Source organism: Oncorhynchus nerka, linkage group LG18 (assembly GCF_034236695.1).
Source record: "Oncorhynchus nerka isolate Pitt River linkage group LG18, Oner_Uvic_2.0, whole genome shotgun sequence".
NCBI classification, from domain to species: domain Eukaryota; kingdom Metazoa; phylum Chordata; class Actinopteri; order Salmoniformes; family Salmonidae; genus Oncorhynchus; species Oncorhynchus nerka.
Genome location: NC_088413.1, coordinates 75,284,941 through 75,312,740, shown reverse-complemented (window position 1 = coordinate 75,312,740; position 27,800 = coordinate 75,284,941). Strand labels below are relative to the sequence as shown.

At 43.4% G+C, this 27,800-nt stretch overlaps 2 protein-coding genes across 7 annotated transcripts in view; both read left to right on the top strand.

The window, feature by feature from the left end:
- Positions 1 to 8,991, top strand: part of LOC115146462 (echinoderm microtubule-associated protein-like 1) — an 80,694-nt gene extending 71,703 nt beyond the window's left edge. For all 4 annotated transcript variants that reach the window (XM_029688557.2, XM_029688555.2, XM_029688554.2 and 1 more), the window contains 9 exons: positions 2,293 to 2,418; positions 2,529 to 2,660; positions 3,063 to 3,130; positions 3,362 to 3,450; positions 6,448 to 6,545; positions 6,742 to 6,829; positions 6,934 to 7,029; positions 7,379 to 7,509; positions 7,627 to 8,991. In XM_029688557.2, the coding sequence (XP_029544417.1) occupies positions 2,293 to 2,418; positions 2,529 to 2,660; positions 3,063 to 3,130; positions 3,362 to 3,450; positions 6,448 to 6,545; positions 6,742 to 6,829; positions 6,934 to 7,029; positions 7,379 to 7,509; positions 7,627 to 7,752 (954 nt within the window). In that variant the 3' untranslated portion in view covers positions 7,753 to 8,991. The remainder of the gene's footprint in view (positions 1 to 2,292; positions 2,419 to 2,528; positions 2,661 to 3,062; positions 3,131 to 3,361; positions 3,451 to 6,447; positions 6,546 to 6,741; positions 6,830 to 6,933; positions 7,030 to 7,378; positions 7,510 to 7,626) is intronic.
- A 1,211-nt stretch (positions 8,992 to 10,202) lies between these two features.
- Positions 10,203 to 27,800, top strand: part of LOC115146460 (ena/VASP-like protein) — an 84,259-nt gene continuing 66,661 nt past the window's right edge. For 2 of the 3 annotated variants that reach the window (XM_065004347.1, XM_065004346.1), the window contains exon 1: positions 24,631 to 25,181. In XM_065004347.1, coding sequence (XP_064860419.1) covers positions 25,159 to 25,181 — 23 coding nt within the window. In that variant the 5' untranslated portion in view covers positions 24,631 to 25,158. Of the gene's footprint in view, positions 10,586 to 24,630; positions 25,182 to 27,800 lie in introns of those variants that run through there. The other variant, XM_029688550.2, reaches the window with a different exon arrangement.

The following is a 27,800-nucleotide window of genomic DNA, read 5'->3' as shown; positions in this document are numbered from 1 at the left end:
CATACAGTACACACTTTTAGTTTTTGTTGTCCTAGACTACCTGGCTAAAAATGCTTACTCAATAGCCTAACTTCCCTTCATGGGCAATGATGAGCCAGCTAGTTAACATTAGCCTACTACATCTAGTTACATATTGAACTTCCATCCTCTCAGGCCAGGGGCACAATGTATGCATTAATGGGTGGATCAGAATCGCTGTTATAATCATTGTCCAGTACAGAGAATTAAGTAAAACCACAAGTCCAAATACCTATCTCCATCCATAGCTAATTTAGGAAAGGGCTGATTTTAGCTAGCTACAGAGGACAACGACACAGTGAGATACAAAAATTTAAAAAATTCTGTCATCTTTTTGGTGCGCCAGGACCATTTACAGTTGACCTCATTCGGTTTAGCTCCACACTGATGGGCTAAATGCCTCGCTGGCTTCCCTTGTATTCAATGTTACGGGTGGCAAAAATGCCATACACTTTTAATGCAGACAGCATCAGATACATGGGCTACATATACTGAAACAGAGGGCCGCTGTTTAGCTCGCTTGGATGCTTTCTCCGGTGTGATACCATTCAGCCTCTTGCGAATTGAAGGACATTTATGAAACACCGAGATGAAAGATACATTATTTAATGTTATTTAGGGGGGTGGGGGTCAATTTGGGGGGGAAGCCTGGCTTTGCTTGGCTTTCACGAATACACATTTAGCAAAAAGATGCTAGCTTTTTCAGAAATATGTGGGTCTTGCTTGATGCATGTACCGTGCCTTTGAAAAGTATTCACACCCCTTCCCTTATTTCACATTTTGTTACGTTACAGCCGTATTCTAAAATGTATTAAATCCTTTTTCCTACCCAATCTACACAAAATACCCCATAATGCCAAAGTGAAAACAGAAATTGATTGGACATGATTTGGAAAAGCACACACCTGTCTATATAAGGTCCCACAGTTAACAGTGTATGTCAGAGCAAAAACCAAGCCATGAGGTTGAAAGGAGTTGCCCATAGAGCTCAGAGACAGGATTGTGTCGAGGCACAGCTCTGGGGAAGGGTACCAAAAAATATATGCAGCATTGAAGGTCCCCAAGAACACAGTGACCTCCATCATTCTGAAATGGAAGAAGTTTGGAACCACCTAGACTCTTCCTAGAGCTGGCCGCCCGGCCAAACTGAGCAATTGGGGAGGTGACCAAGAACCCGATGGTCACTCTGATAGAGATCCAGAGGTTCTCTGTGGAGATGGGAGAACCTTCCAGAAGGACAACCATCTCTGCAGCACTCCACCAATCAGGCCTTTATGGTAGAGTGGCCAGGCGGAAGCCACTCCTCAGTCAAAAGCACATGACAACCCGCTTGGAGTTTGCGAAAAGGCACTTTAAGGACTCTCAGACCATTTGAAACAAGATTCTCTGGTCTGATGAAACCAATATTGTACTCTTTGGCCTGAATGCCAAGCGTCACATCTGGAGGAAACCTGGCACTATCCCTATGGTGTTGGCAGCATCATGCTGTGGGGATGTTTTTAAGCAGCAGGGACTGGGAGACTAGTCAGGAACGAGGGAAAGATGAACAGAGCAAAGTACAGAGAGATCCTTAATGAAAACCTGCTCCAGAGTGCTCAGAACGTCAGACTGGGGCGAAGGTTCGCCTTCCAACAGGACAACGACCCTAAGCACACAGCCAAGACAACACAGGAGTAGCTTCGGGACAAGTCTCTAAATGTGAGCCTGAGCCACTCTCTGGAGAGAAATGAAAATATCTATGTAGCAATACAGGTGTGCCAGGCTTGTTGCGTCATACCCAAGAAGACTTGAGGCTGTAATCGCCCCCCAAGGTGCTTCAACAAAGTACTGAGTAAAGGGTCTGAATACTTATGTAAATGTAATATTTCAGTTTTACATTTTTTTGTCTAAAAAACGCTTTATTCTTTGTCATTTTGGTGTATGGTGTGTAGATTGATGAGGGGGGGAACAATTAAATCCATTTTAGAATAAGGCTGTAACGTAACAAAATGTAGAAAAAGTGAAGGGGTCTGAATACTTTCTGAATGCACTGTATATGTATTTTATATGATGGAAACAATAATACCAATGATTTGTACAATGCAAACACCAATCTGTTTTCTGATGTCCATACCCCCCCCCCCCCCTCCCCACCCACACACATACACACACACTCACTCAGCCATCTGTGATATGAAACAATGAAAAGACAGAGTAAACAGCCCTCACATCCACTGTGGCAGGAAGCTTACCGTTGATATGAATAATATTATTTATTTTCCCACCTTGTCCCAGGTTCCTGAATTATTTGGTCCTGTCCGGACTGTTGCCGAGGGCAAAGGGGAGAGTGTACTTATTGGGACCACCAGGAACTATGTTCTACAAGGCAGTTTATATGGCGAATTTACCCCCATCACTCAAGTGGGTACAATTATCTGACATTCTAGTTCATGCAGACATTAAACCTAAAATTTCGAAGAGATGTAGCTGTTAAATGATGATATGCTAACTGGCCTCCCTACCTTCTCCAGGGTCACACAGATGAGCTGTGGGGGTTGGCCGTGCACCCCTGGAAGCCCCACTTCCTCACCTGTGGTCACGACAAGCACGTCAGCCTGTGGGACTCCTCCTCACATCAGCCTGTCTGGACCAAGACTATGGAGGTAGACGGACAGACAGACAGCGCCCCCTGGGGACAACCCTGAACCTCACACATTACACATAACTGTATGAGTAGAAGGGTCACGAGCTTAGCTTGGTCACAGATCTGTTTGTGCTGTATAGCCAGCAATGACGTCACGCCAAATATGTTGGGGGGTTGGCCTTATCTCACCACATGACCTGCTTCAGGAAAAACTCAGTCTGGGTTCTAAGATAGCGCAGGAAAGCATAGGTTTTTTAAATTATTATTAATTATCTCAAGACTTTGTGTTTATACATCTCCAAAAAACTTCAGTCTCTTTGTGTTGTATTAGTTCTTCACTGAGGCTGGTTATTTGGGTGTGGCAAAGGTTTCAGGATGCAGCATTGACGTGAAACTTCCTTTCGTTTTCTTTCACGGGTAGGACGCGGCCCAGTCTGCTGGATTCCATCCCTCTGGAGCAGTGGTTGCTATAGGAACGCAGACCGGCAGGTGACAGCGTAGTGCTCGAGGAGAATCGTACTATGCCAATTCCATCACAAAAGCCATAGAGATCTGCCCGTAATAATAATAATAACAACAACAACAACAACACATGTCATTTCTATAGTGTTTTTTTCATTACGATAGGAGTCTCAAAGTGGGCTTTGTGAAATTACAGCAGATATGTGATGTGTTAGTATACTTTTGATAATGAGAAGATGGGTTTCTTTTGTCCCACAGGTGGCTGGTGCTGGATACCGACTCTAAGGATCTAGTCACAGTGCACACAGATGGGAATGAACAGCTGTCTGTTATCCGCTTTGCACCGGGTATGGTAATAGGCTCTTATAATGCTTTATTAGGCTACTTGCTATAAGCATATATGAGACTTTATTATGACTTATTATAAAGATGAATATTCATAGTACATCTTTTAAATTAAAATGGTTGTTATTTAGTCAGGATCATTAAATGGCTGTTATTTAGTCAGGATCATTAAATGGTTGTTATTTAGTCAGGATCAATAAATGGCTGTTATTTAGTCAGGATCAATAAATGGCTGTTATTTAGTCAGGATCAATAAATGGCTGTTATTTAGTCAGGATCAATAAATGGTTGTTATTTAGTCAGGATCATTAAATGGCTGTTATTTAGTCAGGATCAATAAATGGCTGTTATTTAGTCAGGATCAATAAATGGCTGTTATTTAGTCAGGATCAATAAATGGCTGTTATTTAGTCAGGATCAATAAATGGCTGTTATTTAGTCAGGAACAATAAATGGCTGTTATTTAGTCAGGATCAATAAATGGCTGTTATTTAGTCAGGATCAATAAATGGCTGTTATTTAGTCAGGATCAATAAATGGCTGTTATTTAGTCAGGATCAATAAATGGCTGTTATTTAGTCAGGATCAATAAATGGCTGTTATTTAGTCAGGATCAATAAATGGCTGTTATTTAGTCAGGATCAATAAATGGCTGTTATTTAGTCAGGATCAATAAATGGCTGTTATTTAGTCAGGATCAATAAATGGCTGTTATTTAGTCAGGATCAATAAATGGCTGTTATTTAGTCAGGATCAATAAATGGCTGTTATTTAGTCAGGATCATTAAATGGCTGTTATTTAGTCAGGATCAATAAATGGCTGTTATTTAGTCAGGATCAATAAATGGCTGTTATTTAGTCAGGATCATTAAATGGCTGTTATTTAGTCAGGATCAATAAATGGCTGTTATTTAGTCAGGATCATTAAATAGTTGTTATTTAGTCAGGATCAATAAATGGCTGTTATTTAGTCAGGATCATTAAATGGCTGTTATTTAGTCAGGATCAATAAATGGCTGTTATTTAGTCAGGATCAATAAATGGCTGTTATTTAGTCAGGATCAGTAAATGGCTGTTATTTAGTCAGGATCATTATCAGATGGTTGTAAGAAAATATAAGGGCGCCATACATAAAATGCTTCACAGCTGCATCACAATGCATTATAACCTGTCTGAAGTGAAACCAAGAGGTCGACAGTAGGCCTTCTATGAGAACATCCTAACAGTTACAGGTTGACAGTAGGCCTTCTATGAGAACATCCTAACAGTTACAGGTCGACAGTAGGCCTTCTATGAGAACATCCTAACAGTTACAGGTTGACAGTAGGCCTTCTGATCCTAACAGTTACAGTTACCTTCTAAGAGAACATCCTAACAGTTACAGGTCGAAAGTAGGCCTTCTATGAGAACATCCTAACAGTTACAGGTTGACAGTAGGCCTTCTATGAGAACATCCTAACAGTTACAGGTTGACAGTAGGCCTTCTATGAGAACATCCTAACAGTTACAGGTTGACAGTAGGCCTTCTATGAGAACATCCTAACAGTTACAGGTCGACAGTAGGCCTTCTATGAGAACATCCTAACAGTTACAGGTTGACAGTAGGCCTTCTATGAGAACATCCTAACAGTTACAGGTTGACAGTAGGCCTTCTATGAGAACATCCTAACAGTTACAGGTTGACAGTAGGCCTTCTATGAGAACATCCTAACAGTTACAGGTTGACTGTGATACTGATACAGACCATGTTGTAATACTGATACAGACCATGTTGTAATACTGATACAGACCATGTTGTAATACTGATACAGACCATGTTGTAATACTGATACAGACCATGTTGTAATACTGACACAGGCCATATTGTAATAGTGATACAGGCCATGTTGTAATACTGATACAGGCCATGTTGTAATACTGATACAGGCCATGTTGTAATACTGATACAGACCATGTTGTAATACTGACACAGGCCATGTTGTAATACTGATACAGACCATGTTGTAATACTGACACAGGCCATATTGTAATAGTGACACAGGCCATATTGTAATAGTGATACAGGCCATGTTGTAATACTGACACAGGCCATATTGTAATAGTGACACAGGCCATATTGTAATAGTGATACAGGCCATGTTGTAATACTGATACAGGCCATGTTGTAATACTGATGCAGGCCATGTTGTAATACTGACACAGACCATGTTGTAATACTGATACAGACCATGTTGTAATACTGACACAGACCATGTTGTAATACTGATACAGACCATGTTGTAATACTGACACAGACCATGTTGTAATACTGATACAGGCCATGTTGTAATACTGATACAGACCATGTTGTAATACTGATACAGACCATGTTGTAATACTGATACAGACCATGTTGTAATACTGATACAGACCATGTTGTAATACTGACACAGACCATGTTGTAATACTGACACAGACCATATTGTAATACTGACACAGGCCATGTTGTAATACTGACACAGACCATGTTGTAATACTGATACAGGCCATGTTGTAATACTGATACAGACCATGTTGTAATACTGATGCAGACCATGTTGTAATACTGATACAGACCATGTTGTAATACTGACACAGGCCATGTTGTAATACTGACACAGACCATGTTGTAATACTGACACAGACCATGTTGTAATACTGACACAGACCATGTTGTAATACTGATACAGACCATGTTGTAATACTGATGCAGACCATGTTGTAATACTGATGCAGACCATGTTGTAATACTGACGCAGACCATGTTGTAATACTGATACAGACCATGTTGTAATACTGACACAGGCCATGTTGTAATACTGACACAGGCCATGTTGTAATACTGATACAAACCATGTTGTAATACTGATGCAGACCATGTTGTAATACTGATGCAGACCATGTTGTAATACTGACACAGGCCATGTTGTAATACTGACACAGACCATGTTGTAATACTGATCTCCTGTTCTTATTCCTAGATGGTAATTTCCTGGCGATCGGCTCTCACGATAACTACATCTATATCTACGTAGTGGGGGAGAGTGGCAGGAAGTACAGCAGATTGGGAAAGTGCTCGGTGAGCACCTTTTATATTTAGGACCTACCCCTTCTTCTCCTCTGCCTCAAACCAGGAGGACATGCTAAATTATGTGCACTTATGGCATAGTGCATAATGGTTTATAACAAGCTGAGTCATCCATCCGACTATAGCTGATTCTCATCTCTCTCTCTCTCTCTCTCTCTCTCTCTCTCTCTCTCTCTCTCTCTCTCAGGGTCACTCCAGCTTCATCACCCATCTAGACTGGTCAGTGGACTCTCAGTACCTGGTGTCCAACTCAGGAGACTATGAGATACTCTATTGTAAGTATTGTTTGGTTTATTGAAATGGAAAATTAAAATCTGTGTTCTTATTGGACACGTTCAGGTAGCACCTCCCCGTTTCAATCAGCTGTATGTCGTTCCAGGGATCCCGTCTGTGTGTAAACAGGTGGTGAGTGTGGAGACCACCCGGGACATCCCCTGGGCCACCTCCACCTGCACCCTGGGCTTCCAAGTCTTTGGTGAGCAATGTTGAAGAAGCATGAGAATCTATTTGTTGAAGCAGCTGGAGAATCTATTTGTTGAAGCAGCTGGATAATTTATTTGTTGAAGAATCTATTTGTTGAAGCAGCTAGAAAATTAATTTGTTGAAGCAGCTGGAGAATCTATTTGCTGGACACATAGGCTGCATTTAAACAGGCAGCCCAATTCTGATCTTTTCGCCACTAACTGGTCTTTTGACCAGTCAGATCAGCTCTTTTGCCAATAATTGGACTGGATGTGTGACCGTATGGCCATTCACATTGTGTGCAGAGTGCAGAGATAGGAGAAAAAACATAATGGGACCAATACTAGAACTCTGGTCCACAGGGTTATGGCCTGATGGCTCTGACGGGACTGACATCAACGCAGTCTCCAGATCTAATGAGAAGCAGCTGCTTGTCACAGGAGACGACTTTGGAAAAGTCTGCCTTTTCTCATACCCCTGCTGTCAATTTCGGGTAAGATTTTTTTTACAAATCTATTCAATATATACATTGAGAAGAGCCTGTCAAGATTACATGAGACCATTGGTTGCATTTTTGTTTGATTGATTGAGGATATTTTTCTCCTTTCAGGCTCCCAGTCATGTCTATGGCGGACACAGCAGTCATGTGACCAATGTGAACTTCCTGTTTGACGACAGTTGCCTGGTTTCCACCGGGGGCAAGGACATGAGCGTCATGCAGTGGCGAATAGTGTGAGGCAGACATTTTGGGGCAACAGACATGCAGTTTCTTTATGGATCTGGGTAGGGTGGGGAAGGGAAGGGATGCAGCCCCAGATGCTTTCCTGTATATGGATCCCAATGAGCTTATTGGAGTAGGAGGAAGTTGCCCCTAGACCCGCACCTAGTTTTGCATTTCCCCCATTAATAGTTTAGGATAGGATTTGGGCAGGACAAGCTGATCCTAGGTTAGTTCATAGGATTGGATTGTTGGAGGGCGGGGCGGGTCATGGGTGGGTGGATGGGTTGGGGGGCGAAGATCATCGCAACAAAAGGAAGATACAACAGGCAGTACCTAATGTTTTGTTTTTTATCGTTCCGTCTTTCTCCTTTGCTTTGTATATTTCACAGCTCAGGAAACCAATAGAAAAGTAGGAGTTCAATGTCTTCCCAATGTCATTATGGTAGCCTCTCTGGCCTACTACAGATACCACTCTGCCTTGGAAAGACAGAGAAAGATTTCTACTGATGATGGGCATTTGGTCTATACAGAAAGCACATACATATGGTTCAAACTGATGCTGATAGAGTAAAATAACAAATACTCCTATAATTACACAATATTTCATCATGTGATGTGTATTTTACAATGAATGCAGCAGGTTTACCACAGGCAGTTGGTTACTAGGCCAACTGTGCAATGGATAGACGAATTCTGAGACTACATAGAAATATGACGATGTTAAACTCTCTACTGCCATCGTCTGGCTTCCTGAGGTATTGCAACAACTTCATAACTGTAAACTGTAATATGATAAAGTATCCCACAAGGCATTTCAAAGAGCCCTTTAAAAACAAATACATAAATATTTCAATGAATAATCAATTATTATTTACACCTGTTGAAAAGCATCATTTTTGAAGGATATTCTGTGCTTGACAGAGCTGAAGTTGAACTCTGTGTCAAGAGGCTGGTGGGAGGAGCTATAGGAGGACAGACACATTGTAATGGCTGGAATAGAGTTGATAGAATAGAGTCTAATGAGGATTCCATGTTTGTGGTTTCGATATGTTTTTGATACCATTCCATTAATTATATTCCAGTATTTACATTGGGCCTGGCCTCCTATAGCTCCTCCCACCAGACTCCTCTGTTTCAAACCTATTTGGACTGCACTGTTATATATTGTCTGCTGCCGAGGTCACTTCCTTCCTGAGTCTCCCTTCTCTCCCTGTCTCAAAATAGATCTGTAAATAAAAGGTTTGTACTAAATCAGACCATTGCACTGTAATTGTTTCCTCTGCAATACCCTTGTCACACTATACTGCCGAACCAAACCGTACCGGGCTGGCTTGATATGATCTTTTCTCTGGGTCCTTTTCAGCATGGCTCCGACAACTATGGTGGAAGTGTAACCAGGCTAGCTCAGTACAGCTCGGTTCGGCTTGGTAATGCTACCGTACGTTCTGCCACCTGCAAGGACTCACTACTCCAAAGCTTATTAAAAAGGTCCACTCTGTGATATTTACAGCTGTTTTTAATCACTCCAAGGCTTAAAGGAGAGATATCTCTCTTAAATCTGTGACTTGGCTACCATACTGACCTTGACTCCTGCTTCTTGTTAACTTGGAATATTCATGAACAAAACATGTCATGCATATTGATATCTTTCTCACATCCGGGCAAAAGTAATCACAGCAAGAGTGATCTGTACCACACTGGTAATGTCTGGACTGAACTGGTCCTTCATCTGGGGTTTGTTTTCTAGTAATACAAAGTCATTTTGAAACGTTTCCAGGGCCTGCATGACATTGGTTATACCTGGGCTGCATTCAGCAGGGCTCAATATTGTGGAACGTTCAGAGAGAAATATACTATGTAGAGAACAATCAGACCTTTCTGACTGGTAGGATAAAGAATCGCATCAGCACTATTCATTACATTTCTGAAACATTCTGAAACGTTTGCCTCCTGAATGTAGCCCTGTTTTTTCAGCACCAAACATAATGATTGGATATATGCAGATGTTTGACATGTGACCATAACAATGTAACCGTGATGGAATAATTTTCTAATAAAAAAATATTAAAACAATAAGTTGTTGTCCTTGTTTGGGTCTTTGTTTGAGTATATGAAAACTGATGCAGAACACCACCATTCAGAGGGAATGTCAAATGTTTTAGTTTTTCCACAGTACAGTACCCATTTGTTTGACAGTAAAGACTGAAATTCCTTCAAATCTTTGAGACCGACTTTTTTTGCCATCTTTTTTTGATTGACGTTTTGAAATTCCAGTTTATTTTGGGTGTGTTGAAATGATGTAATGATTGGGAAAGAAAATGTGTGATATAAATGCAATTTAGGCTTGGTAGACTATTATAAGTGACTTTCTTATATAATTCCATTGTTCTGATAGAGAGCGAGATGATGCAGTTATAGGCGGTCGTCTCAAGCGGGCAGCATTGGACCGGTTGCATGCTGTGGTCAACTATTTTACAAAATCTCCACCTTGCCAAAACACCACGAATACGGTGGAAATATGGCAACTCGGAGGCTGCTGTCAGCCACAATCCCCCGTCTTCTTGAGACAACCACGACCATCATTTGAACATGGAATTAAGGATGCAAGACAATAAACGGAGTGCAAAGCTTTTGAGAGAGAAAGGGAGAACGTTCGGTTCCTCGCATTGTATTTCAGAATCAGACTGACTGCATTGCCGACAGCCATACATAATTGGTGAACATTGGCGTATGATCTTTTAGTTATATTGAATTAGAACATTCTGCTTTACAAACGGTCTGAGAGGGAAAAACCGGTATATGTCAATTTCTTCATGTCATCGTCTAATTGAACAGGAGAAAAAATGAGGTAAGCAATTGAGCATGTGTTGGGTTTGCAAAGCCGCGTCATTTGTCAGACCGTTGCCTTTATAATAATGTGGATGTGAATAAATTCACGATCTAGACGAAATATCTAGACGAAATCTAGACGAAATATTATATATGAAAAGGCCTAATCACAGCATGGTATGCTACTTTAATAGAGTAATATCCATGTAATATGCGTGTCCTCGTGTATGCATTATAGAATTTACACAATAGACAAATCAGTTTTTTGTGAAAGATCACAGCCACAATAAACCCGTAAAAATTTAAATGGGTAGGGTATTCTATAGAATAAAATAGAACTATAGAATCCATGTGTTTTCCCTTCTACTCTATTCTATTAATTATCATTCTGTACACACCTATCCATTTCCTTTATTAGATGGCCTGCATTTAATAGCAATGTTGTCATGGAAACGAGACCCCCCCCACACACACACACACACACACAAACACACAAACACACACATATTCCTGTACAGGCCATATACTTAGCCAGTTATTGACTGATCTAGCTGCATCCTTATGGGAGATCAGTCAACAACAACAACACGCCTACAGAATAGCAAAGACAAAAGACTGGGAGCTCTGACACACAAATGACAGTTCTCAGCTCACAGTTCTTTCATGGGCGGAGGAGGAATATTGTAAAGTTATGGCCTTTGTGTGTTGAAAATGACCAGGCCTAAGTGTCAAATAAATCCTGTGCCCTGCGGGTGAATTGTATTTTGGGACGGTTCTGTTGTTATTTAGCGTCCTATAGGCCTACACTAAGGCCTGAACAACCTACCTGAATACACAGAACTACGGTAGGGAGTCTCTGCAGATTCTATTTGTGCATTCACTGCCTCCGAGGAGCTGTCCAATCCAAAACAATCATTTGGTAGCTTAGTGGTTAAGAGACTTTAGGCAATAATTGGAAGGTTGCTGGTTTAAATCCCCAAGCTGACTAGGTGAAAAATATTTTGATTTGTACTTGAGCAAGGCATTTAACCCTAATTGCTCTGGATAAGAGTGTCTGCAAAAATTTAAAGGAGTTTTGGGATTTTCTCTGACAGCTAGAATATAGGTTCAGGTCCTTGGTCTATACTCTTTGTTATTAGCTCATCAGCAGAGCGCCGTTTTGGGTGGGAACTATTTGTGGTTGCACATGTGATTGTCTACATGGGGACAGTGTTGCTATATGTCTGTGTATGAGCTGTATAGAGAGTAATGGCTTCATGTTCCTACACCATAACGTGGTACAGGGCTGTATAGAGAGTAATGGCTTCATGTTCCCACACCATAATGTGGTACAGGGCTGTATAGAGAGTAATGGCTTCATGTTCCCACACCATAATGTGGTACAGGGCTGTATAGAGAGTAATGGCTTCATGTTCCCACACCATAATGTGGTACAGGGCTGTATAGAGAGTAATGGCTCCATGTTCCCACACCATAATGTGGTATAGGGCTGTATAGAGAGTAATGGCTTCATGTTCCCACACCATAATGTGGTACAGGGCTGTATAGAGAGTAATGGCTTCATGTTCCTACACCATAATGTGGTACAGGGCTGTATAGAGATTAATGGCTTCATGTTCCTACACCATAATGTGGTATAGGGCTGTATAGAGAGTAATGGCTTCATGTTCCTACACCATAACGTGGTACAGGGCTGTATAGAGAGTAATGGCTTCATGTTCCCACACCATAATGTGGTACAGGGCTGTATAGAGAGTAATGGCTTCATGTTCCCACACCATAATGTGGTATAGGGATGTATAGAGAGTAATGGCTTCATGTTCCCACACCATAATGTGGTACAGGGCTGTATAGAGATTAATGGCTTCATGTTCCCACACCATAATGTGGTACAGGGCTGTATAGAGAGTAATGGCTTCATGTTCCCACACCATAATGTGGTATAGGGCTGTATAGAGATTAATGGCTTCATGTTCCCACACCATAATGTGGTACAGGGCTGTATAGAGATTAATGGCTTCATGTTCCCACACCATAATGTGGTATAGGGCTGTATAGAGATTAATGGCTTCATGTTCCCACACCATAATGTGGTATAGGGCTGTATAGAGATTAATGGCTTCATGTTCCCACACCATAATGTGGTACAGGGCTGTATAGAGATTAATGGCTTCATGTTCCCACACCATAATGTGGTATAGGGCTGTATAGAGATTAATGGCTTCATGTTCCCACACCATAATGTGGTATAGGGCTGTATAGAGATTAATGGCTTCATGTTCCTACACCATAATGTGGTACAGGGCTGTATAGAGAGTAATGGCTTCATGTTCCCACACCATAATGTGGTACAGGGCTGTATAGAGATTAATGGCTTCATGTTCCCATGAAGGCCTAAGGCAAATTTTTCCATTTACCCCAAATTATGAAAGATAGAGAGATACAGATGGTGGATCTTAATTTGACCTATATTGTCACAGCAAAATAATCCTGCAGCAATAGGATTTCAATGTTTAGTCCATAACGTTGATCGGTGATTAGGCTTTTAGCTGGCCAAAAGTTGGCTACATGAAAGTGCAATACTCTTAATATTAACGTGTGTAAGTGTGGGTTTTCATTAACGTGTTAGTGTGGGTTTTCATTAACGTGTTAGTGTGGGTTTTCAGTAACGTGTTAGTGTGGGTTTTCATTAACGTGTTAGTGTGGGTTTTCAGTAACGTGTTAGTGTGGGTTTTCATTAACGTGTTAGTGTGGGTTTTCAATAAAGTGTGTTAGTGTGGGTTTTCAGTAACGTGTTAGTGTGGGTTTTCATTAACGTGTGTTAGTGTGGGTTTTCAGTAACGTGTTAGTGTGGGTTTTCAGTAACGTGTGTTAGTGTGGGTTTTCAGTAACGTGTTAGTGTGGGTTTTCAGTAACGTGTTAGTGTGGGTTTTCAGTAACGTGTTAGTGTGGGTTTTCAGTAACGTGTTAGTGTGGGTTTTCAGTAACGTGTTAGTGTGGGTTTTCAGTAACGTGTTAGTGTGGGTTTTCATTAACGTGTTAGTGTGGGTTTTCATTAACGTGTTAGTGTGGGTTTTCAGTAACGTGTTAGTGTGGGTTTTCATTAACGTGTTAGTGTGGGTTTTCATTAACGTGTTAGTGTGGGTTTTCAGTAACGTGTTAGTGTGGGTTTTCAGTAACGTGTGTTAGTGTGGGTTTTCAGTAACGTGTGTTAGTGTGGGTTTTCAGTAACGTGTTAGTGTGGGTTTTCAGTAACGTGTTAGTTAGTGTGGGTTTTCAGGTGTTAGTGTGGGTTTTCAGTAACGTGTTAGTGTGGGTTTTCAGTAACGTGTTAGTGTTTTTCAGTGTGGGTGTTTTTCAGTAACGTGTTAGTGTGGGTTTTCAGTAACGTGTTAGTGTTAGTGTTAGGTTTTTCAGTAACGTGTTAGTGTGGGTTTTCAGTAACGTGTTAGTGTGGGTTTTCAGTAACGTGTTAGTGTGGGTTTTCAGTAACGTGTTAGTGTGGGTTTTCAGTAACGTGTTAGTGTGGGTTTTCAGTAACGTGTTAGTGTGGGTTTTCAGTAACGTGTTAGTGTGGGTTTTCAGTAACGTGTTAGTGTGGGTTTTCAGTAACGTGTTAGTGTGGGTTTTCAGTAACGTGTTAGTGTGGGTTTTCAGTAACGTGTTAGTGTGGGTTTTCAGTAACGTGTTAGTGTGGGTTTTCAGTAACGTGTGTTAGTGTGGGTTTTCAGTAACGTGTTAGTGTGGGTTTTCAGTAACGTGTTAGTGTGGGTTTTCAGTAACGTGTTAGTGTGGGTTTTCAGTAACGTGTTAGTGTGGGTTTTCAGTAACGTGTTAGTGTGGGTTTTCAGTAACGTGTTAGTGTGGGTTTTCAGTAACGTGTTAGTGTGGGTTTTCAGTAACGTGTTAGTGTGGGTTTTCAGTAACGTGTTAGTGTGGGTTTTCAGTAACGTGTTAGTGTGGGTTTTCAGTAACGTGTTAGTGTGGGTTTTCAGTAACGTGTTAGTGTGGGTTTTCAGTAACGTGTTAGTGTGGGTTTTCAGTAACGTGTTAGTGTGGGTTTTCAGTAACGTGTTAGTGTGGGTTTTCAGTAACGTGTTAGTGTGGGTTTTCAGTAACGTGTTAGTGTGGGTTTTCAGTAACGTGTTAGTGTGGGTTTTCAGTAACGTGTTAGTGTGGGTTTTCAGTAACGTGTTAGTGTGGGTTTTCAGTAACGTGTTGGGTTTTCAGTGTGGGTTTTCAGTAACGTGTTAGTGTGGGTTTTCAGTGTTACGTGTTAGTGTGGGTTTTCAGTAACGTGTTAGTGTGGGTTTTCAGTAACGTGTTAGTGTGGGTTTTCAGTAACGTGTTAGTGTGGGTTTTTTCAGTAACGTGTTAGTGTGGGTTTTCAGTAACGTGTTAGTGTGGGTTTTCAGTAACGTGTTAGTGTGGGTTTTCAGTAACGTGTGTTAGTGTGGGTTTTCAGTAACGTGTTAGTGTGGGTTTTCAGTAACGTGTTAGTGTGGGTTTTCAGTAACGTGTTAGTGTGGGTTTTCATTAACGTGTTAGTGTGGGTTTTCATTAACGTGTTAGTGTGGGTTTTCATTAACGTGTTAGTGTGGGTTTTCAGTAACGTGTGTTAGTGTGGGTTTTCAGTAACGTGTTAGTGTGGGTTTTCAGTAACGTGTTAGTGTGGGTTTTCAGTAACGTGTTAGTGTGGGTTTTCAGTAACGTGTTAGTGTGGGTTTTCAGTAACGTGTTAGTGTGGGTTTTCAGTAACGTGTTAGTGTGGGTTTTCAGTAACGTGTTAGTGTGGGTTTTCATTAACGTGTTAGTGTGGGTTTTCATTAACGTGTTAGTGTGGGTTTTCAGTAACGTGTTAGTGTGGGTTTTCATTAACGTGTTAGTGTGGGTTTTCATTAACGTGTTAGTGTGGGTTTTCAGTAACGTGTTAGTGTGGGTTTTCAGTAACGTGTGTTAGTGTGGGTTTTCAGTAACGTGTGTTAGTGTGGGTTTTCAGTAACGTGTGTGGGTTTTCAGTAGTGTTAGTGTGGGTTTTCATTAACGGGTTTTCAGTAACGTGTTCGTGTGGGTTTTCATTAACGTGTTAGTGTGGGTTTTCAGTAACGTGTGTTAGTGTGGGTTTTCAGTAACGTGTTAGTGTGGGTTTTCAGTAACGTGTTAGTGTGGGTTTTCAGTAACGTGTGTTAGTGTGGGTTTTCAGTAACGTGTTAGTGTGGGTTTTCAGTAACGTGTTAGTGTGGGTTTTCAGTAACGTGTTAGTGTGGGTTTTCAGTAACGTGTGTTAGTGTGGGTTTTCAGTAACGTGTTAGTGTGGGTTTTCAGTAACGTGTGTTAGTGTGGGTTTTCAGTAACGTGTTAGTGTGGGTTTTCAGTAACGTGTTAGTGTGGGTTTTCAGTAACGTGTTAGTGTGGGATTTTAGTAACGTGTGTTAGTGTGGGTTTTTAGTAACGTGTGTTAGTGTGGGTTTTCAGTAACGTGTGTTTTCAGCAAGGTGTGTTTTCAGCAACGTGTTAGTGTATTTTTAGTAACCCGTGTTTTCAGTAACATGTGTGTCAGTGTGGGTTTTCAGTAACGTGTGTTAGTGTGTGTTTTCAATAACTCGTGTTTTCAGTAACATGTGTTAGTGCGTGTTTTCAGTAACGTGTGTTAGTGTATGTTTTCAGTAACGTGTGTTAGTGTGTGTTTTCAGTAACTCGTGTTTTCAGTAACATGTGTTAGTGCGTGTTTTCAGTAACGTGTGTTAGTGTGTGTTTTCAGTAACGTGTGTTAGTGTGTGTTTTCAGTAACGTGTGTTTTCAGTAACGTGTTAGTGTGGGTTTTCAGTGAATGTATTTAAATCACAAAGCTCATCTAGATGTGGTGCAGGAAAATTCTCAGCAACAAAAGACTGATCAAATTAAGATCCTACATCTGTAGCTATATCTTGTATACACACTACACAGAACAGTTTTACACTGTGCCAAGGATATATCCCCATGTCATCAAAATGTGATTAAATCTCGTAGGTATTTTAGTCAAAAGACGACTAAGAGCTCTATTCAGTCTGTAAAGCTGAAGCGTTACAGATTCTGTGACATAAATGTAAAGGAGGGAGTGGAGGCAGCCTCATTAGGGGATCTATTCAAGTCTGTGAAGTGATAGAAAATTAAAGGTCATTTCCGATTGAGCCGACATATGCAGCATTTACTGTGAATGCAGTCTCTGCTAACGATGGAACATTACCTTTAAATGTCAATCATCATGTGAAGCTGCACTTCCGGGATGCGTATTGAACCAAGCCCTTATCTAAAATATGTGAATGTGCGAGTGACCGTGTCGCCAAGAAACATTTTTACAAGTTCCCATCATGCTGTTCGCCTGGTCCCAGATCTGCCTTTTACACTGTGCCAAGGATACGTCCCCATGTCATCAAAATCTGCTTGAGTGTAACGTCACTGAAAGAAGGTTTTTACAGTTTATACGTGCTTGACAAGTTGATGTGTTTCATATCACACCATAGTATACACTGACCAGGTGAATCCAGGCTATGATCCCTTATTGATGTCACTTGTTAAATCCACTTCAATCAGTGTAGATGAAGGGGTGGAGACAAGTTAAAGAAGGATTGTTAAGCCTTGAGACAATGGAGACATGGATTGTGTGTGTTCAGAGGATGAATGGGCAAGACAAGAGATTTAAGTGCCTTTGAACGGGGTATAGTAGTAGGTGTCAGGCGCACCGGTTTTAGTCTGTCAAGAAATGGAAAGCATTTCACACTCAACAGTTTCCCGTGTGTATCAAGAATGGTCCACCACCCAATGGACGTCCAGCCAACTTGAGGGGGCGGAACGACAGATTTTTACTTTGTCAGCTCGGGGATTCGATCAAGCAACCTTTCGGTTACTGGCCCAACGCTTTAACCACTAGGCTACCTGCCGGGATGAACGTTTGTGTGTCCTACATCTTGCTCTTAGAAGCACTCTGTGTGTCCTGTAGCCTGTGTCTGGCTGTTCTCTCAGTCAGGAAGCACTCTGTGTGTCCTGTAGCCTGTGGCTGTTCTGGGAAGCACTCTGTGTGTCCTGTAGCCTGTGTCTGGCTGTTCTCTCAGTCAGGAAGCACTCTGTGTGTCCTGTAGCCTGTGTCTGGCTGTTCTCTCAGTCAGGAAGCACTCTGTGTGTCCTGTAGCCTGTGTCTGGCTGTTCTCTCAGTCAGGAAGCACTCTGTGTGTCCTGTAGCCTGTGTCTGGCTGTTCTCTCAGTCAGGAAGCACTCTGTGTGTCCTGTCCTGTGTCTGGCTGTTCTCTCAGTCAGGAAGCACTCTGTGTGTCCTGTAGCCTGTGTCTGGCTGTTCTCTCAGTCAGGAAGCACTCTGTGTGTCCTGTGTCTGGCTGTTCTCTCAGTCAGGAAGCACTCTGTGTCCTGGCCTGTGTCTGGCTGTTCTCTCAGTCAGGAAGCACTCTGTGTGTCCTGTAGCCTGTGTCTGGCTGTTCTCTCAGTCAGGAAGCACTCTGTGTGTCCTGTAGCCTGTGTCTGGCTGTTCTCTCAGTCAGGAAGCACTCTGTGTGTCCTGTAGCCTGTGTCTGGCTGTTCTCTCAGTCAGGAAGCACTCTGTGTGTCCTGTAGCCTGTGTCTGGCTGTTCTGTGTCTGTGTGTAGCCTGTTCTCTCAGTCAGGAAGCAGCACTCTGTGTGTCCTGTAGCCTGTGTCTGGCTGTTCTCTCAGTCAGGAAGCACTCCTGTAGCCTGTGTCTGGCTGTTCTCTCAGTCAGGAAGCTCTGTGTGTCCTGGCCTGTGTCTGGCTGTTCTCTCAGTCAGGAAGCACTCTGTGTGTCCTGTAGCCTGTGTCTGGCTGTTCTCTCAGTCAGAAGCACTCTGTGTGTCCTGTAGCCTGTGTCTGGCTGTGTCCTCTGTGTGTCCTGTAGCCTGTGTCTGGCTGTTCTCTCTGGCTGTTCTCTCAGTCAGGAAGCACTCTGTGTGTCCTGTAGCCTGTGTCTGGCTGTTCTCTCAGGGAAGCTGTGTGTCCTGTAGCCTGTGTCTGGCTGTTCTCTCAGTCAGGAAGCACTCTGTGTGTCCTGTAGCCTGTGTCTGGCTGTTCTCTCAGTCAGGAAGCACTCTGTGTGTCCTGTAGCCTGTGTCTGGCTGTTCTCTCAGTCAGGAAGCACTCTGTGTGTCCTGTAGCCTGTGTCTGGCTGTTCTCTCAGTCAGGAAGCAGCACTCTGTGTGTCCTGTAGCCTGTGTCTGGCTGTTCTCTCAGTCAGGAAGCACTCTGTGTGTCCTGTAGCCTGTGTCTGGCTGTTCTCTCAGTCAGGAAGCACTCTGTGTGTCCTGTAGCCTGTGTCTGGCTGTTCTCTCAGTCAGGAAGCACTCTGTGTGTCCTGTAGCCTGTGTCTGGCTGTTCTCTCAGTCAGGAAGCACTCTGTGTGTCCTGTAGCCTGTGTCTGGCTGTTCTCTCAGTCAGGAAGCACTCTGTGTGTCCTGTAGCCTGTGTCTGGCTGTTCTCTCAGTCAGGAAGCACTCTGTGTGTCCTGTGTCTGGCTGTTCTCTCAGTCAGCCTGTGTCCTGGCTGTTCTCTGTTCTCTCAGTCAGGAAGCACTCTGTGTGTCCTGTGTCTGGCTGTTCTCTCAGTCAGGAAGCACTCTGTGTCCTGGCCTGTGTCTGGCTCTCTCAGTCAGGAAGCAAGCTGTGTGTCCTCCTGTGTCTGTCCTGTCAGCCTGTGTAGCCTGTGTCTGGCTGTTCTCTCAGTCAGGAAGCACTCTGTGTGTCCTGTAGCCTGTGTCTGGCTGTTCTCTCAGTCAGGAAGCACTCTGTGTGCCTGTGTCCTGTTCTCTCAGCAGGAAGCTCTGTGTCCTGGCTGGCTGTCTCTCAGTCAGGAAGCACTCTGTGTGTCCTGTAGCCTGTGTCTGGCTGTTCTCTCAGTCAGGAAGCACTCTGTGTGTCCTGTAGCCTGTGTCTGGCTGTTCTCTCAGTCAGGAAGCACTCTGTGTGTCCTGTAGCCTGTGTCTGGCTGTTCTCTCAGTCAGGAAGCACTCTGTGTGTCCTGTAGCCTGTGTCTGGCTGTTCTCTCAGTCAGGAAGCAGCACCCTGTGTGTCCTGTAGCCTGTGTCTGGCTGTTCTCTCAGTCAGGAAGCACTCTGTGTGTCCTGTAGCCTGTGTCTGGCTGTTCTCTCAGTCAGGAAGCACTCTGTGTGTCCTGTAGCCTGTGTGTCCTCTCAGTCAGGAGCCTGTGTCTGGCTGTTCTCTGTGTCTGGCTGTTCTCTCAGTCAGGAAGCGCTCTGTGTGTCCTGTAGCCTGTGTCTGGCTGTTCTCTCAGTCAGGAAGCAGCACCCTGTGTGTCCTGTAGCCTGTGTCTGGCTGTTCTCTCAGTCAGGAAGCGCTCTGTGTGTCCTGTAGCCTGTGTGTGTTCTGTCAGGAAGCTGTTCTCTCTCAGTCAGGAAGCAGCACCCCTGTGTGTCCTGTAGCCTGTGTCTGGCTGTTCTCTCAGTCAGGAAGCACTCTGTGTGTCCTGTAGCCTGTGTCTGGCTGTTCTCTCAGTCAGGAAGCACTCTGTGTGTCCTGTAGCCTGTGTCTGGCTGTTCTCTCAGTCAGGGAGCGAAAAGGGAGTGTTAAAGGGAAGCCTTAAATCATCAGATGGACGTAAGGTGCCTGGAAACCGGGGAACGGATTCAATTCAATGATTTATTCAGCCTCAGTGCTTCGATTGCAGCCACTGCAATCCCACAACTTCCCTATATGCAGGGCTATTTATAGCTTTAGCGTAAGTGTTTTTTATCATTGCTATGATTCATTTGTATTCTCCCTGCCAGCCGTACTCAGTCATTGCATAGGGAGAAGTCTCCTGGGAAACGTAAGCACGATTGCCGCAGTGACTCATCCACCGAAAGAAAGGTAGAATACGCTATGAAAATCCTGAGTTCCGCGTTTTTTTCTACAGGCTTCTCAGATCGGTGGTGGTTTGTGTGATACAGCTCAACGAGCTCTAAGCGCTATCATATTCATCACATTCTACTTAGATGTCCTCTGCAGTTTAGTGATGAAGAGACAGTCTGCTTCTTGTATGCTCACTACGAAACCAGACCAACCAACCATGTAGTATCAAATGACTAAATCTCAGCTCTAGAAAATAAAAGGAATCCTTATTTGGCATGTTCTTTGCAGTCTGTGTGTATGTGTGTGTATATACACTGAGTATAGAAAACATTAGGAACACCTTTCATTATATTGAGTTGCACCTCCCCCATTTTCCCCCCAGAACAGCCTCCATCCGTTGGGGCATGGACTCTACAAGGTGTTGAAAGCTTGGTACAGGGATACTGGCCCGTGTTGACTCCAATGCTTACCACAGCTGTGTCAAGTTGGCTGGATGTCCTTTGGGTGGTGGACCATTCTTGACACACACGGGAAACTGTTGAGCGTGAAAAACCCAGCAGCGTTGCAGTTCTTGACAAAAACCGGTGCGCCTGGCACCTACCACCATACCCCTTTCAAAGTAACTTAAATATTTTGTCTTGCTCATTCACCCTCTGAATGGCACACACACAATCAAATTCAATCAAATGTATTTATAAAGCCCCTTTTACATCAGCCAATGTCACAAAGTGCTGTACAGAAAGAGAGAAAGGAAGAGAATTAGAGAGAGCATACTTCAATTCACACAGGATACCGGATAAGACAGGAGAAATACTCCAGATATAACAGACTGACCCTAGTCCCCGACATAAACTATTGAGGCATAAATACTGAAGGCTGAGACAGGAGGGGTCGGGAGACACAATACCCCCGGACAGGGCCAACCAGGCAGGATATAACCCCACCCACTTTGCCAAAGCACAGCCCCCACACCACTAGAGGGTTATCTTCAACCACCAAATTACTAACCTGAGACAAGGCCGAGTATAGCCCATGAAGATCTCCCCCACGGCACAAACCCGAAGGGGGCGCCAACCCGGACAGGATTCAAAGCACTTCATGGCTACAGGCGTGAGTGCTACGGGTCGGGGGTCATTTAGGCAAGTTACCTTAGTGTTTTTTGGCAGAGGCACTATGGTGGTCTGCTTAAAACATGTTGGTATTACAGATTTGTACAGGGAGAGATTGAATGTCAGTGAAGACACTTGCCCATTGGTCAGCGCATGCTCGTAGTATACGTCCTGGTAATCCATCTGGCCCAGCGGCCTTGTGAATGTTGACCTGTTTAAAGGTCTTACTCACATCAGCTTGAGAGCGTGATCACACAGTCTTCCGGAACAGCTGGTGCTCTCATGCATGTTTCAGTGTTATTTGCCTCGAAGCGAGCATAGAAGTAGTTTAGCTCAACTGGTAGGCTCGTGTCACTGGGCAGCTCTCGTCTGTGCTTCCCTTTGTAGTCTGTAGATTTTTGCCCATTCTTCAAGACAAAACTGCTCGAGCTCCTTCAAGTTGGATGGGTTCCGCTGGTGTACAGCAATCTTTAAGTCATACCACAGATTCTCAATTGGATTGAGGTCTGGGCGTTGACTAGGCCATTCTAAGACATTTAAATGTTTCCCCTTAAACCACTCGAGTGTTGCTTTAGCAGTATGCTCAGGGTCATTGTCCTGCTGGAAGGTGAACCTCCGTCCCAGTCTCAAATCTCTGGTCGACTGCAACAGGTTTCCCTCAAGAATTTCCCTGTATTTAGCACCTTCCATCATTCCTTCAATTCTGACTAGTTTCCCAGCCCCTGCCGATGAAAAACATCCCCACCACCACCATGCTTCACTGTGGGGATGGGGTGTTCTCAGGATGATGAGAGGTGTTGGGTTTGCGCCAGACATAGTGTTTTCTTTGATTGCCAAAAGCTCAGTTTTAGTCTCATCTGACCAAAGTACCTTCTTCCATTTGTTTGGGGAGTCTCCCACATCGCCAAACGTGTTTGCTTATTTTTTTCTTTAAGCTTCCTTAAAGCCCAGCTCTGTGGAGTGTAGTGTTTAAAGTAATCCTATGGACAGATACTCCAATCTCCGTTGTGGAGCTTTGCAACTCCTTCAGGGTTATCTTTGGTCTCTTTGTAGCCTCTCTGATTAATGCCCTCCTTGCCTAGTCTGTGAGTTTTGGTGGGCGGCCCTCTCTTGGCAGGATGGTTGTGGTGCCATATTCTTTCCATTTTTTAATAATTGATTTAATGGTGCTTTGTGGGATGTTCAAGATTTCTGATATTTTTTTATAACTCAACCCTGATCTAAACTTCTCCACGACTTTGTCCCTGACCTGTTTGGAGAGCTCCTTGGTCTTCATGGTGCTGCTTGCTTGGTGGTGCCCCTTGCTTAGTGGTGTTGCAGACTCTGGGGCCTTTCAGAGCAGGTGTATATATACTGAGATCATGTGACAGATCATGTGACATTTAGATTGCACACAGGTAGACTTTATTTAACTAATTCCGTGACTTCTGAAGGTAATTGGTTGCACCAGATCTTATTTAGAGGCTTCCTAGCAAAGGGGGTGAATACATATGCACGCACCACTTTTCCTTTTTTTTTTATTATTCTTTGAAACAAGTTACTTTTTTAATTTCACTTCACCGGTTAGGGCTATTTTGTGTCCATTACATGAAATAAAAATAAAAATCAATTTAAATTACAGGTTGTAATGCAACAAAATAGGAAAAACACCAAGGGGGATGAATACTTTTGCAAGGCACTGTATTGATGAAGCCAATTACTGATGTGTACTCCTCAATGCCATCAGAGGAATTCTGGAACATATTCCAGTCTGTGCTAGCAAAACAGTCCTGCAGCTTAGCAGCTGCTCCATCTGACCACTTTTTAATCGATCGAGTCACTGGTGCTTCCTGCTTTAATTTTTGTTTGTAAGCAGGAATCAGCAGGATGGAATTATGGTCAGATTTGCCAAGTAGAGGGCGAGGGAGAGCTTTGTATGCGTCTCTGTGTGTGGAGTATAGGTGGTCCAGCGTTCTTTTTCCTCTGGTTGCACATTTAACATTCTGATAGAAATTTGGTAAAACGGATTTAAGATTCCCTGCATTAAAGTCCCCGGCTACTAGGAGCGCCGCCTCTGGGTGAGCGTTTTCTTGTTTGCTTATGGCGGAATACAGCTCATTCAATGCTGTCTTAGTGCCAGCCTCTGACTGTGGTGGTATGTAAACAGCTACAAAGAACACAGATGAAAACTCTCTAGGTAGATAGCGTGATCTACAGCTTATCATGAGAAACTCTACCTCGGGCGAGCAATAGCTCATGACTTCCTTAGATCTCGTGCACCAGCTGTTATTTACAAAAATACATAGTACGCCGCCCCTTGTCTTACCAGACGCCGCTGTTCTATCCTGCCGGTCCATCGTATATCCAGCCAGCTGTATGTTGACATTGTCGTCGTTCAGCCACGACTCCGTGAAGCATAAGATGTTACAGTTTTTAATATCCTGTTGGTGGTTTTATCTTACGCGTAACTCGTCGATTTTATTCTCCAAAGATTGCACGTTTGCTAGCAGAATGGAGGGAAGTGGCGGCTCATTCGTTCGCCTACGAATTCTCAGAAGGCAGCCCGACCTTCGCCCCCTTTTTCTCCACCTCCTCTTCACGCAGATCACGGAGATCGGAGCCTGTTCCCCAGGAAGCAGTATATCCTTCACATCGGGCTCGTCAGAGTCGTGAAAGGAAAAAAAGGATTTTGCCAATCCGTGGTGAGTAATTGCAGTCCTCATGTCTAGAAGTTATTTTCGGTCATAAGAGACGGCAGCGGCAACATTATGTACAAAATAAGTTAAAAAAAAAAAAGTTACAAACAATGCAAAGATGGAACAAAAAAACACAATCGGCTGGAGGCACGTAGCATGTTTGCCATCTTCTCTGGCGCCATCTCTCTCTCTCTCTCTCTTGACAATGACTTTAGGAGTTGGTTATACAGCACAAACAGATCTGTGATCAGGCTATCATGCTGTGGTTATTCACTGATTACAGGGATCATGTGGCTCTTTCAGTAAATCCAATGGGCGAGACTACTCGGAGGCAGATAGGCTATACAGCCCTCCAATCCTCCGAGTGGATGTGAATATGGGGCAAGGTGACTGCTGGTGTGATCACGTTCTCTGACTCTCTCTTTCCGCTCTCTCTCTTACTGACTCGCTCAGACTCTCTCTTACTGACTCGCTCAGACTCTCTCTCTAACTCTCTCTTGCCTCTCTCTCTTACTGACTCGCTCTGACTCTCTCTCTCTCTCTGACTCTCTCTCACTCTCCTACTCTCTCGCTCTGACTCTCCCTCTCTCCTACTCTCTTGCTCTGACTCTCTCTCTGACTCTCTCTCCTCTCTCTTACTGACTCGCTCTGACTCTCTCTCTCTCTCTCTCTCTCTCTCTCTCTCTCTCTCTCACAAACACACTCTCACACTCCTTCCATCTCTCTTTCACTCGCTCTCTAAGCTGTCTATGCTCTTCTTCCTTCACATCAGTTCTGGTGCATGTGGATTATTGTGCTTCTAGAATGAGGGTTTATTTGAACCTCCTCTGGGGAAGATAGAAGAAGTTCCGCAGACCTCTCCACTCTGACTGATGCTTGCCCTTCTGTGTAACCTTCCCCACCTTTCGTCTTGTGCAAGACTATCTACTTCTACCTCTTCCATTGAAACCATCTGCCAACCATGTATTCCTTTGACGATTTCGGGTAAGAAAAATGCCTTTCTCACTGTGTTGCTTTTGTCTTGTCCATTTGCCTCAGAATGTTCTGTTGATACAGTAGTATACTGTATGTTCAGGATAGTTGAGAAATGGTATTGGTAGATAGTTCTTTGATACAACTGATGTTGCCGTTGTTGGGAATTTGACTATTCAGGTGTGAAGTGTATAAATCAGAGATGTGATTGGACAATGATGATAAGACAATAATATAGTCAGGGTTAGGACTCCTACTACCAGCAGGCTGGGTGGATCTCTAGATACATGGACTGAGGAGATTACAGAGACTGGGACCAGGGTTGGGGTCAATTCCATTTCAATTATGTAAAGTCAGGAACTAAACTGAAATTCCACTTTCCAAAATGTTCTAATCAAGGAATAGTAGTAGTTTGTGAGGACTGGCTTTTTAGGGTTGTGTTCATTAAGTGCCAAACGGAAGAAAACTGAGTTAATAAACAGGGAGTGAAAACCTGGACTTTTCTTTTTATGTTTTATGCTACGGTGTGCCCTAATGAACACCACCCAGGTGATGTTGTCACGCCCTGACCATAGAGAGCCCTTGGTTCTCTATGGTGTTGTAGGTCAGGGCGTGACTAGGGGGGGGTGTTCTAGTTTTTCTATTTCTATGTTGGTGTGCTTGGTATGGTTCCCAATTAGAGGCAGCTGATTATCGTTGTCTCTAATTTGGGTATCATACTTAAGTTCTCCATTGTTCCCACCTGGGTTGTGGGATATTGTTTGTGTTATTGTGCTACACGGTTCGTTGTTCGTTTCTTGTTTTGTTGAAGTTTCCAGGTTAATTAAGATGTGGAACTCTACGCACACTGCGCCTTGGTCCGTCTTTAATCACGACCGTGACAGATGTAGTCAGTATGAAGGAAGAATCACCTGAGGAAGCTCTGTGACATTGCTGGAATGGGGAATTTAGCTGTTTAATGACTCTCTAGCTAAGGGCCAATACCAGGATTCACTCACAGGACTGTGGACAAATGCTTTCTGTCAGTACAACTGACTGTATGCGCAATGATGACATAACTCATCTTTGGAGGGAGTGAGAGCTTTAGGAACATTGTCACTTGACAAACAAAATGCATTTACCCCCAAAGTGAAAACAGTTGGAGACCACTCAACCGTTTAATGTTGTAATAACAAGCTTATAATATACATATGAGCTTGTGAAAATATAATTTAATAAAAGTCCTTATAGAATGACAAGCATATTGTTGCTACTCAGGTCAGGATTCTGTTTACCTTGGCAGCCATTTTCCTGTCTGCATTCTGGAGGCACAACAGCGCCTGGCATCCTTGGGGAGCTTTGCTGTTGCTGAACCTGCATTTATTGGCTTTAAAACTACCTCAGCCTCTCTCTCTTCCCTCTCTCTTTCAAACCCTCACTCAACCTGCCCTCTCTCTAACCCTCTCCCTCTGTCTAACCCTCTCCCTCTCTCTAAACCCCCCCTCTCTGTCTCCCTCTAACCCTCACTCCACCTGCCCTCTCTCAAACCCCCCCTCTCTCTTCCTCTCTCTAACCCTCTCTAGCTCTCTCTCTAACTCTCTTTCTCTACATCTGCTATCCTCCTTACCTTTCAGTTGATGACTGACCATTAACATCAAACAGAAATTGTGCTAGCTACCGTAACTCCCCGGTGAGAGTGCTTCCTCAGACCCATAACTAGCCAGTTGCTACAGTACCAAAAAAATTACTGCATTTCCCTTTAAGAATAAGGATTAGTGACAGATAGGGACCTGCCTGTACAGAGGGCTTGGGATGTAGGTGGGGGGAGGGGCTGTAGCCATGTGTCTACTACTTACTTACCCCTTCCGTCGCCTTGGCGACCACAGACCACGTCATTACTGCAATTCCTTTCATCTTGGAAGACATGTAGTCTACTGAGATCATCCATCCATCTTTGATGTGTCTTGCTCCGATGTTTGATACCAACAACATCTTTTCCACAGGCTCTATGTTAGTTAGTGAGCACCGTGGATCTGTGTTGAAGTCCAGCTGGGTTTTTTGTATTCCTGGAGTGACAGACAATGATAGTAATTCACCTTGACAACGGCATAATGCAGCCTAGTGTGTCCCAAAGCTCTGTCCACCAATCCTAACAGAGGAGGACTTGTTTAACCAATCCTAACAGAGGAGGACTTGTTTAACCAATCCTAACAGAGGAGGACTTGTTTAACCAATCCTAACAGAGGAGGACATGTTTAACCAATCCTAACAGAGGAGGACTTGTTTAACCAATCCTAACAGAGGAGGACTTGTTTAACCAATCCTAACAGAGGAGGACATGTTTAACCAATCCTAACAGAGGAGGACTTGTTTAACCAATCCTAACAGAGGAGGACTTGTTTAACCAATCCTAACTGAGGAGGACTTGTTTAACCAATCCTAACTGAGAGGACTTGTTTAACCAATCCTAACAGAGGAAGACTTGTTTAACCAATCCTAACAGAGGAGGACTTGTTTAACCAATCCTAACTGAGGATGACTTGTTTAACCAATCCTAACAGTGGAGGACTTGTTTAACCAATCCTAACTGAGGAGGACTTGTTTAACCAATCCTAACTGAGGAGGACTTGTTTAACCAATCCTAACAGAGGA